Source organism: Melanerpes formicivorus, unplaced genomic scaffold (genome assembly GCF_026170545.1).
Source record: "Melanerpes formicivorus ecotype bairdi unplaced genomic scaffold, bMelFor1.0.p_v2 SCAF_3, whole genome shotgun sequence".
Classification (NCBI taxonomy): domain Eukaryota; kingdom Metazoa; phylum Chordata; class Aves; order Piciformes; family Picidae; genus Melanerpes; species Melanerpes formicivorus.
The window spans coordinates 3,553,191-3,567,859 of record NW_027142355.1 but is presented as its reverse complement, the minus strand read 5'-3'; the positions used below and the strand labels follow the sequence as shown (position 1 = coordinate 3,567,859).

The 14,669-nt window shown below is 44.5% G+C and overlaps 1 protein-coding gene across 4 annotated transcripts in view; it reads right to left on the bottom strand.

Annotated features, from left to right (window-relative positions):
• CPED1 (cadherin like and PC-esterase domain containing 1) overlaps positions 1-14,669 on the bottom strand; it is a 184,526-nt gene that overhangs the window by 20,253 nt on the left and 149,604 nt on the right. For all 4 annotated transcript variants that reach the window (XM_068165086.1, XM_068165102.1, XM_068165113.1 and 1 more), the window contains one exon: positions 8,547-8,683. In XM_068165086.1, the coding sequence (XP_068021187.1) occupies positions 8,547-8,683 (137 nt within the window). The remainder of the gene's footprint in view (positions 1-8,546; positions 8,684-14,669) is intronic.

Below are 14,669 nucleotides of genomic sequence, written 5' to 3'. Positions count from 1 at the left end.
CTCTTCTCAAGCAACCAGCACCAGAACAAGAGGACACACTCTCAAGTTGTGCCAGGGGAAGTTTAGGCTCAGGGTGAGGATAAAGCTCTTCACAGAGAGAGTCATTAGCCATTGCACTGTGGTGCCCAGGGAGCTGGTGGGGTCACTATGCCTGGAGTTGTTCAAGAGGGGACTGGACATGGCACTTGGTGCCGTGGTTTAGTGGTCATGAGGTCTGTGGTGACAGGTTGGACTTGATGATCTTTGAGGTCTCTTTCATCCTTGGTGATTCTGTGATTCTGTATAGATGTCTTGCTTTGCCATTCTCTGTAAGTTTAAGTGTGAAATGTCATTTTAAATATTTCTATAATCTCATAGGAGAGCATTAAAGAAGGAGATTGAATTATCAATCTCTCTCTCTTTTTTTTTTTATGTTATGTCAAAGTTAGAGCAAACCATTCCCAGTGTTAATACTTTAGCATTGCAGGGTTTTGCAGTTTCTGCACCTGCACATACAGACATATATTAGAAGGGGATCCATGACTAAGTTTTAAGTCTCTGGGGTACCTAGCTGGCAATGTCTGCAGATGGGAGTGCACTACATACAATCACTTAAAAAACTAGCACCAGGAGAGACAAGTCAGGTGAGATCACAAAGAATCACAGGATTACCAAGGTTGGAAGAGACCTCAAAGATCATCAAGTCCAACCTGTCACCACAGACCTCATGACTAGACCATGGAACCAAATGCCATGTCCAGTCCCCTCTTCAACACCTCTAGGGATGGTGACTCCACCACCTCCCCAGGCAGCACATTCCAATGGCTAACAACTCTCTCAGTGAAGAACTTTCTCCTCACCTCCAGCCTAAACTACCCCTGGTGCAGCTTGAGGCTGCATCCTCTTGTCCTGATGTCGGTTGCCTGGGAGAAGAGACCAACCCCCTCCTGGCTACTGTAAATGGTGTGATGCTGGATGCTATCTAAAAATACCAGGTTGGCCTTAGAATATTCTATTGTTGTCCTGATATTCTGAGAACATGAAGAGCCTATCAGGAGTCAGAGTAGGTTCCTTTAGAGAAGCCAGTATAACTGAAAGAACTAGATTACTGCTAGGGCCCAGATATAAGTCTTCAAATATTATTACGAGACTGATGAGACTGCACACAGAGCACCTCTGAAAGAGTAAGTTCTGAGTCTCAGAACGCCTCCATTGTCACTCTTAACTGAGTTTTTTTTGAGGAGGGAGAGACAAAGATCACGAAATCAGGTTATACATCTAATGCTATTGAATGTTTGTGTCCCTCTGGGAATGTACTTATTACTAGGAGAAGGTGTGGCTGAGCAGGATGAGTCAGGAATGAGATAGATGAAAATATCACATTGGTGAAGAATGCAGACTGCTTCACTAGAAAAGTTATGAACACCCAGAAGCAGGTCTGCTAAGAAAATAGTCAAAACCTGATATAAATGCAGAAGAGAGAAATGAGCCAAAGTGGACTTGTGATTGGGCAGAAAACAAGGACAAAAGCGTAGGTTATCCTCAAAGATGTCAGTCAATTAGAGCAGCCTTCTCTTCTCCCAGGCAACCCACACCAGAACAAGAGGACACAGTCTCAAGCTGCACCAGGGGAAGTTTAGGGTCGAGGTGAGGAGAAAGTTCTTCACAGAGGAAGTTGTTAGCCATTGGAATGTGCTGGCCAGGGAGGTGGTAGAGTCACTGTCCCTGGAAGTGTTCAAAAAGGGCTTGGACATGGCACTTGAAGCCATGGCTTAGTAGTCATGAGGTCTGTGGTGAAGGTTGGACCTGATGATCTTTGAGGTCTTTTCCAACCTTTTTATTCTATGATTCTATGAACCTTCAATCATGAAGTCTTTAACTGTACAAAGTAGATATGACCTATACCAGGTCTGTATGACTAGAATCAAGCAGAGTTTTTTAACTCCAGCTTTGTCTTTCACAGTGAAATCACAGCACTGTTATATCATTGTGGCCGGTTGACGCTGTCCCCTTAAGAAAGGGAATATGGTGGACGGAAGTTGGTAAACGGAAAAGAATAATCTAAACTAATTTCATTGGTAAAGTGGGAGGAAGCACCTTCTGAACTGGGAGTGAGCTGGGACTATCCTGGGCACTCCGGCACCCTATCTTCAGTCTTGCTTCCGCCTCTCCATGGTGCAGCAGCTCTCTGTCTGTGCTGGGCTTTCTGCCAAGGCTTCGGCCTTGAAGTCCAGATACCAGGCCTGTATTAACTCCTTTCCAATTAACACAAACTGCTTCTAACATTTTTTTTTTCCTCTCTCTTCTTTCTCTTTCTATCCCATTCTGGGGAAAGGGGGGGAGAGAGGGGAGAGCGGAGGTGGGGAACCCCCTCTGCCTTGAGGGGGGTCACTCTCATTTCTGCGTTACTCTGTTGTATATCTTTGTATATATTGTAGATATTGTAAATTTGTAAATATTCCCCTGCATTCCCTACACTGCTTTGTAAATATAGCTCCACTGCCTTGCTAATTCAGCTTGTCAGTTTTTTTTTCCTTTCCCTTCAAGTTTCTTTCCCTTTGCCTTACAAGGGGGAAGGGAGGAGGCTTCTTGACCTTACCCTTCCACCCCACCACAATCATTAAAACTAAAATGTTAGCATGTGAAACCTATGATTCCTGCCCCTTAGCCCTGATGAAGACTTCTGATGTCTGTTTGTAGTTGTCGCAGGAAAGCATCAGCAGTCACACTCTGGAGATTGTGTCTGCTGGGATTTTGAAGGGAAGGCTCTCCCATAAGCCTGGAGAAGATCACAGATAGAAAGATAAGTATACATTCCTAGCAATCCAATGCATTCCAAGCTGGTGCATGCATAGCATATTACCAACAAATCTGCACACAGAGAGCAGCTGCTCATTTAGAACTTGTCTGTATCCAACAATCTGTTTCTAACTATTGGTTCAACCATGCTGTAAGACATGTAAATCCTGGAAAAATAAACAAATTCTTTTTATTCTCCCTAAAAAAAAATAATCAGTGTGGAAGAAGATAATATTTGTAGGTAATTCTACCTGCCTTTAACAGTCTTTGTGCAGAGCTGGGCATGCACATTTTTTTTGGTGGTATGCAGGCCATCATACAGCATCTTTTGAAGTCCAACTTTTGCAAGTCAGCTTCATTTTCAGCAAATGCTTGGAAGACCCAAGTGCTGAAAGAAGTGCTATTTGGCCCCAGAAAGTACACAGCACTGGTTAGGCCACACCTTGAGTCCTGTGTCCAGTTCTGGGCCACTCAGTTTAGGAAAGATGTTGACTTGCTGGAACATTTCCAGAGGAGGGCAACAAAGCTGGGGAGGGGTTTGGAGCACAAGCCCTATGAGGAGAGGCTGAGGGAGCTGGGGTTCCTTAGCCTGGAGAAGAGGAGGCTCGGAGACCTTATTGCTCTCTACTACTGCCTGAAGAGAGGTTGTAGACAGGTGGGGGTTGGTCTCTTCTCCCAGGCAACCAGCAACAGAACAAGAGGACGCAGTTTCAGGCTGCAGCAGGGGAAGTTTAGGCTGGATGTTAGGAAGAAATCTTTCATAGAGAGAGTGATTGGCCATTGGAATGTGCTGCCCAGGGAGGTGGTGGAGTCGGCATCACTGGAGGTGTTTAGGAAGAGACTGGATGGGGTGCTTGGTGCCATGGTTTAGATGGTGTTGGGTGGTAGGTTGGACACGATGATCTCGAAAGTCTCTTCCAACCTGGTTTATTCTAGTCTAGTCTAGTCTAGTCTATTCTTCAACCCTCCGAATAGCATTGATGAACTAGAATAATCATTTGGTGTAGTTGAATGTGTGGCAGCTATGGCCACATTTTTTTTCCTATATAATTTCATAAACTTACTGTAGTTGTGTGTGCCATGTGGTATTTAATGTGATTGGAAGAAAAGATTCTAGGTATGATTCTGTACTTAGCTCTGTGACAGTAATGACTAAAATAATGGCTCAGGTGTTTATAATGTGCCGTATCTCAGTTTCTTTATGGTCTGGCACAAAGATTATTCATGTACTGTTCAGGTCAATGGGGCATCTGTCTGCAGGATGACTAAATGATCAGACATACATAATGTAATTGGTTTACCAGATGAAGAGCAACACTTTCATGCAGACAGATATTTTCAGGGTCTTCTGTTGCAAACACTTTGTGTGCAAAATTCCATCATAGCTTAAACACTTTAAAAGATTGTGTAAGCATAGTGGAATTCACTTCTTAACCAGAGTTATCAGTATAAATTACCTACACTTAGGAAATTTAAACACATCTAAGTCCAAAATGCTACTTAAGTCTGAAATATTATTAAGGTGTTATAAGTTCAAATTCCTGGTTTAACAGCTGAATTTTAAGTAGTTTAGTAAATATTGCCTTTTCATATTTCCTGTCTTAATTACACTCAATGGTACTTTATTGTAAGACTAAACTCTGAGCAGTATTTCTCAATGATAAACAAAATACATATTCCCCTTTCTACTGAGATCAGCTTTCTGTGTGTTCTGAATTGAATAAATAGTTGCCTGTTACAATTCACAGAATCACCGAATCACCAAGGTTGGAAGAGACCTCAAAGATCATCGAGTCCAACCTGGCACCACAGACCTCATGATTAAACCATGGCAGCAAGTGCCACATCCAATCCCCTCTTGAACACCTCCAGTGATGGTGACTCCACCACCTCCCTGGGCAGCACATTCCAATGGCAAACAACTCTCTCAGGGAAGAACTTTCTCCTCACCTTGAGCCTAAACTTCCCCTGGCACAGCTTGAGACTGTGTCCTCTTGTTCTAGTGCTGGTTGCTTGAGAAGAGACCAACCTTTTCCTGGCTACAACCCCCCTTCAGGTAGTTGTAGACAGCAATGAGGTCTCCCCTGAGCCTCCTCTTCTCCAGGCTAAACAGTCCAAGCTCCCTCAGCCTCTCCTCGTAGGGCTTGTGCTCGAGGCCTCTCCCCAGCCTCGTTGCCCTTCTCTGGACACATTCAAGTGTTTCAATGTCCTTCTCAAACTGAGTGGCCCAGAACTTCCTTTTCCTTCATCCATCTTTTTCAAGTTTTTATAGAAAAACAAAAGAACTGCTTTATCGTGAGTGTGGCAGGGCACTGGCACAGGCTGCACAGAGAGATTGTGGAGTCTCCTCTGGAGACTTTCAAAACAAACCTGGATGCTTTCCTGTGCAGACTATCCTAAGTGATGCTGCTTTGGCAGGGTGGTTGGACTCAATGATCTCTTGAGGTCCCTTCTAACCTCTAAGGTACTGTGATACTGTGTCTTATTAGAATTGTATAAAGGTGGCAGCAAAAACTCATTAGTCACATTTACAGAGGATTTGGTTGATCTGATATAATAAAGAGGTAATATTTTTATTATGATTTCCTATTCCTTTGATTCAATCAGACATATATGTGGAGATCCCTAAGAACAGCATAGCCTGTCTCTCTCATTACCATTGCTTAGAGTTTAAAATGGAGGAGAAAAAAGGCTGTGGATATTTCATATTGACTGAATGAAAAACTACTCAGCCAGAATCATCTGAGCCTCAACACTTCAAAATGTTCCTGTTTACTGTACCTGAAACAAGGCTGGTGAGAGGTCTTGAGCACAAGCCCTACGAGGAGAGGCTAAAGGAGCTGGGACTGTTTAACCTGGAGAAGAGGAGGCTCAAGGGAGATCTTATTGCTCTCTACAAATACCTGAAGGGAGGTTGTAGTCAGGTGGGGGTTGGTCTCTTCTCCCAGGCAACCAGCACCAGAAAAAGAGGACACAGTCTCAAGCTGTGCCAGGGGAGGTTTAGGTTGGATGTTAGGAAGAAGTTCTTCATATAGAGAGTGATTTGCCATTGGAATGTGCTGCCCAGGGCGGTGGTGGAGTCACCATCACTGAAGGTGTTTAGGAAGAGGCTGGATGGGGTGCTTGGTGCCATGGTTTAGTTGATTAGATGGTATTGGATGATAGGTTGGATTTGATGATCTCAAAGGTCTTTTCCAACCTGGTTAATTCTATTCTATTCTATTCTATTCTATTCTATTCTATTCTATCCTATCCTATCCTATCCTATCCTATCCTATCCTATCCTATTCTATTCTAGTTGGAAAAGACCCTCAGAATCACAAAGTCCAACCAAGAACCCTACTCTATAAAGTTCACCCCTAAACCATATCCCCAAGCGCCACATCCAAATGACCTTTAAACACATCCAGGGTTGGTGACTCAACCACATCTCTGGGCGGTCCATTCCAATGGCTGATCACTCTTCCAGGGAAATTTGTTTCCTCATGTCCAGTCTAAACCTACCCAGTTGCAGCTTGAGGCCATTTTCTTTTGTTCTATCACTAATTGTGATAAGAGACCAGCACTGGCCTCTGTACAATGTTCTTTCAGGTAGTTGAAGAGAGCAATGAGGTCTCACTTCTGCCCCCTCTTTTTCAAACTAACCTTCCCCAGCTCCCTCAGTTACTCCTCGTAAGATTTACTCTTCAGGCCCTTCACCAGCTTTGTTTCCCTTGTCTGCACTTGCTCCAGCACCTCCACATCACTCCTGTGTTGAGGTGCCCAAAATTGGACACATTACTCAAGGTTTGGCCTCACCAGAAAATCTATCACTGCCTTAGAAAATATATCACAGCTGTTCTGACATTGTGACTCATTGCATGCTTCCCTTCATATTCATTAGTGGTACAAGGACAAATATCTCCAGTGTAATAGCAAAGCATCTGTTCACAAGAAATATACCTTGCTAGGCACTTGGTAGCTCCTTATCATAGATCCAGATTGCTTGTAATGTACATAAAAGCACCCAATACAAATCACAGGTAGAAGTCTATTTTAGTGAGCACCTGAAAAAAATACTTTTTCTAATACACTGCTTATACTGTGTAAAGTAATTCTGAAGAATTCTGAATTCTTAATCACAAGCAGAATGAGGACCTCATCACCCAAGCAGAGTATGAATTTCAGTCATGTGATCTAAGTATTGAGACAATCTCTCTTAGCTCTTCAGTTCTACTGACAGGAGGGACTTGATCCAGGCTCTACATTTATTTATTTGGTGAAAGAAGCAAAAATACTACACAAAGTTAAAAACACTGCAAAGTGATGACAAAAGTAACACGAGAGGGAAAGATAAAGGAGAAATATATCAGAAGAGGAGCATGTGTTAGAGTGATGACTTTAAAAGAATAAGCAAGTTGAACAGACAGCTGTGCAAAGTTAACAGGAGTGATTCATCAGATTTCTTCTCAACAGTGAAGGTTAGCAAACAATGACAGAAGACCTTTTGCAAAGGATGCAGAATGGGAAACAAGAGCAATTAGTTTTACAGAGATTTTTCATACATGATGTTAATGCAGATCACACAGGATCAGGCTCTCATCTGACACTAGAACAGATCATTGACCTCAGAGGCTCAAAACATTGGATTTTGAATTAACAACTCAAGCTTCTATACATTCACTTCATGTACTTGCACTTAATGGCTCCTTAACATACGCTGTCCTGTTTTTGACACTGGTGAATGTAACTAGTCACATTCAGGAGGTGGGAATGCCAGCATAAGCCTCCCAGCTATACTCTGCCAATCCACTTCCCTAGTGGCAGATCGGTCCTCTGCTATCCTTCCAAATGCCAAAGGGCGTTTGTTTATCAAAGCAGCTCCATGCATAAGTTAAAGACCAAAGCAAAGCCAACAAATTCTTCTATATATTTCCCTGTCATATAAACATATGTTGTTTGTTTGTTAGTTTAAAGTTACAAAACCCCACAGGTCTATGGTAATGGAGAAAACCACAGGACAAAATAAAGCCAAATGGCAATGAAATACTTTGTGCAGGACAAGAAATGACCAGAAAAGGAAGAGGAAATGTTAATTGAAATATGATTATTTTTGTATTTGTCTCTATAGAAATGCTGTCAGATTTATCCAAATGTCATTTTTAGTTAGTGTCTTCTTACCTAGGCAATACACTAGAAAAATCTTTATGACAATTAATTACTTACTTTCTGGATACTTGTATCCTCAGTAAGGTACCTGAACCTCTGATCAGAGCTCTCTCTCAAGAGTTTTACAGTCATAGCATGCTTATTAAGGAGACCTTGTATTTCCAAGCTTAGAAGCTTCACTACAAGAAAAGAATGTGCAAGAAGATTTGGTAAGATTAGTGTGCACAAGCAATGCCATGCATTAGGTATGCAGCAGAAGAAACTCAACTTGCATGTCAAGTGTGAGTCAAACTGAGACAACAATGCAAATCCATCCTCCATTTACAGTCCTTATATACTCATTGCAGGTTTAACTGGTAAGCATATACACCAAAGGTCTTGAGACTCCACTAGTGTGACCTAAGCTCATATGTGAAATAGCAGCAGACAAATATGCCTGCATATGAGGCTAAAATTGTGGATAATAGTTGGTTTTCAGCCTTGTGTATTTTCCATCCTAATATTTTTCCAGATATACTATAAAATTATTTTTCTTGCATGTCAATCATTAAATTGCTTTTAAAGTTTATGGACACAAATATCCAGGGAAATAAACAAAAAAAGAAAGATCTGTTACATACCCTTCTGCCCTCCACACAGCGCTGGAGTTCAGGCTTTGCTAGCACGGAGTACTGGCAGCCATGGGGCTGCCATGTTATTTCTCTCCAGTCGCAGGTCCTGTTGTCAGAACAGCTGAGGCAAGGGACAATCCACTGCCCTGGAAAAGAGCAATAGGCTGTCAGCACCTCCTCTGTGCTTTTGTGACTAGATTTATTATATAGCAAGTAAGATATTTTTGAGCATTTTGTCATGGGAGTTTTCCTTAAATTAAATGTCCACCAACCCTTTGAAGAGACTATTTCCTTCCTCTGTGCTGTGCCCTTCTCATTTAGGCAGGGTGAGAGTTTTTACTCAGCTGTGAATGTTCAAATTTGACAGTTTGTGAGTTCATTTCTCAGTTCATGCTGCCTTTCTCATAGCAGCATGTCCTTTCTCCACAAAAGGAAGATAAGAAAGGGAGGTGAGGTTGAATGCAAAAAGAAAATACTCATGTTCAGAAGTGTCTAAAGACCAGATTAATTCTCATCTCCAACTAAACATCTGAAAGCTCATTGAAGCTAGACTTTGAGAGCCCCTTGATAGGAAAATGAAGCCAGATGACTTTACCTCAAAAATAATCAGCAAGCTTGCTGATGACAACAAGCTCTGTGGTGCAGCAGACATGCTGGAGGGAAGGAATGCCATCCAGAGGGACTTTGACAGGCTGGAGAGGTGGGCACAAGCCAACTGCATGGGGTTCAACAAGACCAAGTGCAGGGTTCTGCATCTGGGTCCAGGCAACCCCAGGCACAAATCCAGGCTGGGCAGTAACTGGCTGGAAAGCAGCCCTGAGGAGAGAGACTTGGGGGTGCTGGTGGATGAGAAGCTCAACATGAGCTCTCAGTGTGCACTTGCAGCCCACAAAGCCAATCAGATCCTGGGCTGCATCAGGAGAAGTGTGTCTAGCAGGTCAAGGGAGGTGATTCTCCCCCTCTACTCAACTCTGGTGAGACCCCACCTGGAGTATTACGTCCAGTTCTGGAGCCCCTATTACAAGAAGGATATGGAGGTGCTGGAAGGTGTCCAGAGAAAGGCCACGAGGATGATCAGAGGGCTGGAGCACCTCTCCTATGAGGACAGACTGAAGGAGTTGGGGCTGTTCAGTCTGGAGAAGAGAAGGCTCCGAGGTGACCTAATTGTGGCCTTCCAGTATCTGAAGGGGGCCTACAGGACGGCTGGGGAGGGACTTCTCAGGAGATCAGGTAGTGATAAGACTGGAGGGAATGGAATGAAGCTGGAGGTGGGGAGATTGAGGCTGGAGGTGGGGAGATTGAGGCTGGATGTGAGGAGGAAGTTTTTCACCATGAGAGTGGTGAATCCTTGGAATGGGTTGTCCAGAGGGGTGGTTGGGGCGCCTTCCCTGGAGGTGTTTAAGCCCAGGCTGGACGAGGCTCTGGCCAGGCGGATCTAGTGTGGGGTGTCCCTGCCCATGGCAGGGTGGCTGGAACTAGATGACCCTTGTGGTCCCTTCCAACCCTGACTGATACTATGATATATGATAATAATTTCCTTAATCTGTAAGAATTCCAAGGACTGTCCCATACCACATGTATAAATTTTAGAATCAGAGAATCACCAAGGTTGGAAGAGATCTCAAAGATCATCAAGTCCAACCTGTCACCACAGACCTCATGACTAAACCGTGGCACCAAGTGCCACGTTCAATCCCCTCTTAAACACCTCCAGGGATGGTGACTCCACCACCTCCCTGGGCAGCACATTCCAATGGCTAATGACTCTCAGTGAAGAACTCCTCACCTCGAGCCTAAAATTCCCCTGGTGCAGCTTGTGACTGTGAAGGTGAAAGTAAGATGAGATGAGTAACTAATGTGGTTTATTAGAGCCCCACCCCTATTTTAAAAAATTATTTTGCAAATTAAGAGCATAAAGTGCAATTAACAAGTCAATGGATTTTAACACCCCTTAACTAATGTTGAATGGTTTGGTCATGGGAGTTTTTTGTTTGTTTCTTTGGTTTTGTTTTCTAAAACTCTTTATTTCCAAAATCCTGTTGGCATTCTGAGAGATTTCATTTCTAAAGAAAGACAGAAAACTTCTGAGTTGCCTTTCTATTCACACCAACACAACCCCCCACCTTTTCTATAGCATACAAGTGCACTGATGTGACAGTATCTCACAGTCTATGCAGTTCTGCCAGCATAACCTGCCTTTGCTCTGATCACAGTATCACAGTATCACAGCACAGTATCACTTAGGTTGGAAAGGACCTCGGGGATCATCGAGTCCAACCTATCAACACAGACCCCATGACTAGACCATGGCACCAAGTGCCACATCCAATCTCCCCTTGAACGCCTCCAGGGTCGATGACTCAACCACCTCCCTGGGCAACCGGTTCCAATGCCGAATGACTCGCTCGGTGAAGAACTTCCTCCTCACCTCGAGTCTGAACCTCCCCTGGCGCAGCTTGAGACTGTGTCCCCTTGTTCTGGTGCTGGTTGCCTGGGAGAAGAGGCCAACCCCCTCCTGGCTACAACCACTCTTCAGGTAGTTGTAGAGGGCAATGAGGTCACCCCTGAGCCTCCTCTTCTCCAGCCTAAACAATCCCAGCTCCCTCAGCCTCTCCTCATAGGGCTTGTGTTCAAGGCCTCTCACCAGCCTTGTTGCCCTTCTCTGGACACGCTCAAGTGTTTCAATGTCCTTCTTAAACTGAGGGGCCCAGAACTGGACACAGTACTCAAGGTGCGGCCTAACCAGAGCAGAGTACAGGGGCACTATGACCTCCCTGCTCCTGCTGGCCACACTATTCCTAATGCAGGCCAGGATGCTATTGGCCCTCCTGGCCACCTGGGCACACTGCTGGCTCATATTCAGGTGGCTGTCGATCAGCACACCCAGGTCCCTCTCTGTGAGCTCTCCAGCCACTCTGACCCCAGCCTATAGCTCTGCATGGGATTGCCATAGCCAAAGTGCAGCACTCGGCACTTGGACTTGTTGAAAGCTATCTCATTGGACTCTGCCCATCTTTCCAGTCGGTCGAGGTCCCTCTGCAGAGCCTTTCTATCCTCTAACTGACTAACATCTGCCCCTAACTTTGTGTCATCTGCAAACTTGCTGATGACTGACTCTACCCCTTCATCCAGATCATCAACGAATATGTTGAAGAGGAAAGGCATTAGACAAGGTAGAGTGCAGAGACCCCCAGGTCCTTGTGTTAATGTTATCCAGCCTTGCTAGCACAGCCAGCTTTCTCACCACAGCCCTGTAAATGACTCCAAAAGTAAATGTTTGCAAAGCAGACCTATCCTTAGATTTTGTGACCATCACTGCTGCCAGATAGAAGCTCAGCAGCCAGCTGGGTGTGCTTTGCTGTGTGTGCTTGGCTGTGTGTGACAGATTGAAGGTGTACAAGAAGTCACAAAAACCCCCAAGGTTCTTGCCTGTGGAGATTTATCAGGTCGGGGACTGAGTGGGAGACTGATTGAAGTAACCCTGCAGGATCCCGTGGCCTTGGGAGAGTCAGCTGCTACCTCAGGAGCAATGGAATTTCCAGGGAGGCAGCCTGTGCTTGCACTGAGCAAAAGTCCCGAGTGTATGTTTGGGTAAGTAGCAGTGCGAGTTGTCCTAGCAGATAAAGAAATTCTTCTAAATCAAAGAATCAAAATTGTTTGTATGGGAGCCTGTTCTGGCACATCTGAGGGCATAACATATTCCACACAGCTCCAGCTGCTCCATAGCCACCACAGCTGATGCTACATTTTTCCCAGTGCAGAACATGCTCAGCCCACCCTCAGCTAGTCTTGTAGAGGATGTGTAGCAAATAATGGCAGACTGAACCTAAATAAAAGCCAGGATACTGACTTTACCATTCTCTGATTCTCATGGGTGTTGATACCTCCAGAATGTTGCAGCTGGACAAGGAGCCCAGCTCAGCATGGAAGAAACAGAAGAAGGGATACTCAGGACCATGCTGGTAGGGCGCAAGTGGGGAGGTAGAGCTGGCCAATGCTTCTTGCTCAGAGGAGTTAACAGTTTGCATTGTTTTCACCCTATGTCTACTCTAGAATTCCTCAGAAATTATCTGAAATTTGTTTTGTGTAGTATTTTACATTTTAAAATTATATCAAAACTGGGCAGATTCTTTTCCTGATGTTGTAATTTTTCTTTCAAACCAAATACATAAAATTTCTGGCAATGTTTACAATATGTCATATCCCTGATTTTATGGAATTTTCTTCTTGACATCCTTTACATTTGTGAGTTGATCGGGTTTTGAGTAATACACTAGAAAAGTTGAACTAAATAATATGAATATTGAGGTGCTGAAACATTTGAACAATAACAGTTTAAACTTTAGTAGGCATGAGGTCTTGGGTGACAGGTTGGACTTGATGAATAGATCAGGTGACCCACCCGGTGGATGTGGGGAGGCCTGTGGATGTAGTCTACCTGGACTTCAGCAAGGCCTTTGATACTATCCCCCACAGCAAACTCCTGGCCAAGCTGTCAGCCCCTGGCTTGGACAGTAGTACACTGTGTTGGGTTAGGAACTGGCTGGAGGGCCAAGCCACATCCAGCTGGTGGGCAGTCACTAGTGGTGTGCCCCAAGGATCAGTGCTGGGCCCCATGCTTTATTGATGGTCTAGATGAGGGCATTCAGTCAGTAAATTTGCGGACAACACCAAGCTGGGGGCAGGAGTTGATCTGCTGGAGGGTAGAGAGGCTTTGCAGAGGGACCTCGACAGGGTGGACAGATGGGCAGAATCCAACGGCATGAGATTGAACACATCCAAGTGCCGGGTTCTGCACATTGGCCACAACAACCCCATGCAGTGCTACAGGCTGGGGTCAGAGAGGCTGGAGAGTGGCCAGGCAAAGAGGGACCTGGGAGTATTGGTCGATGGTAGGCTGAACATGAGCCTGCAGTGTGCCCAGGTGGCCAAGAGGGCCAATGGCATCCTGGCCTGCATCAGGAACAGTGTGGCCAGGAGGAGCAGGGAGGTCATTCTGCCCATGTACACTGCACTGGTTAGGCCACACCTTGAATACTGTGTCCAGTACTGAGCCCCTCAGTTTAGGAAGGAGGTTGACTTGCTGGAAGGTGTCCAGAGAAGGGCAACAAAGTTGGTGAGGGGTTTGGAACACAAGCCCTATGAGGACAGACTGAGGGAGCTGGGGTTGCTTAGCCTGGAGACTAGGAGACTCAGGGGTGACCTTATTGCTGCCTACAATTACCTGAAGGGACTTTGTAGACAGGCAGATGTTGGTCTGTTCTCCCAGGCAACCAGCACCAGAACAGGAGAACAGTCTCAAGCTGCACCAGGGGAGGTTTAGGCTGGAGGTTAGGAGGAAGCACTACACAGAGAGATTGCCCATTGGAATGGGCTGCCCGGGGAGGTGGTGGAGTCACCATCTCTGGAGGTGTTCAGGAGGAGACATGATAGGGTGCTTGGTTGCATGGCTTGGTTGATTAGGTGGTGTTGAGTGATAGGTTGGACACGATGATCTTGAAGGTCTCTTCTGACCTGGTCTATTCTATTCTATTCTATTCTATTCTAGTCTAGTCTAGTCTAGTCTAGTCTAGTCTAGTCTATCATTGAGGTCTTTTCCAACCTTGCTGATTCTATGATTCTATGATTCTGTGATCTTGCCATAGGAGCTGCTTTGATAAAAGCTGACAAATGACACTAAAAGAAGGAACAAAACTATCAAATTAAGTGCACAGCCTTTAAAGGGTTAAAGAATTTAAATTTATGGTAGTATTTTTAATGTATGTAGTAAACAGTCCTAAAAAATTATTTTAAAAGTATATTTCTTTTCTATTCCATTTTAAGGAGGACTGGTAATGCTTAATCTCACATCTTAAATAAACTTGTATGTGCAACAGATTAACTACTCTAGTAAAGAAAGAATCCAGCTTACTTTTGCTCTCCCTGTGGAAAATTCCTAGTTACAGGCTTTCCTAAAACTTCAGGTTTACCCATTTTTAATTTATCAATAAACTAACAGCAGCTCCCTTTTCCCTGCTCTCTTTCATTGAACTGTAAGTAAACTTTCCTGTGTCTGGTAGAATGAATGCCATTACTTTATTTCTAGGTTTTTCTTTGATGAGGTGCCTGAGTTAATTTTCAGAAGAAAGAGTG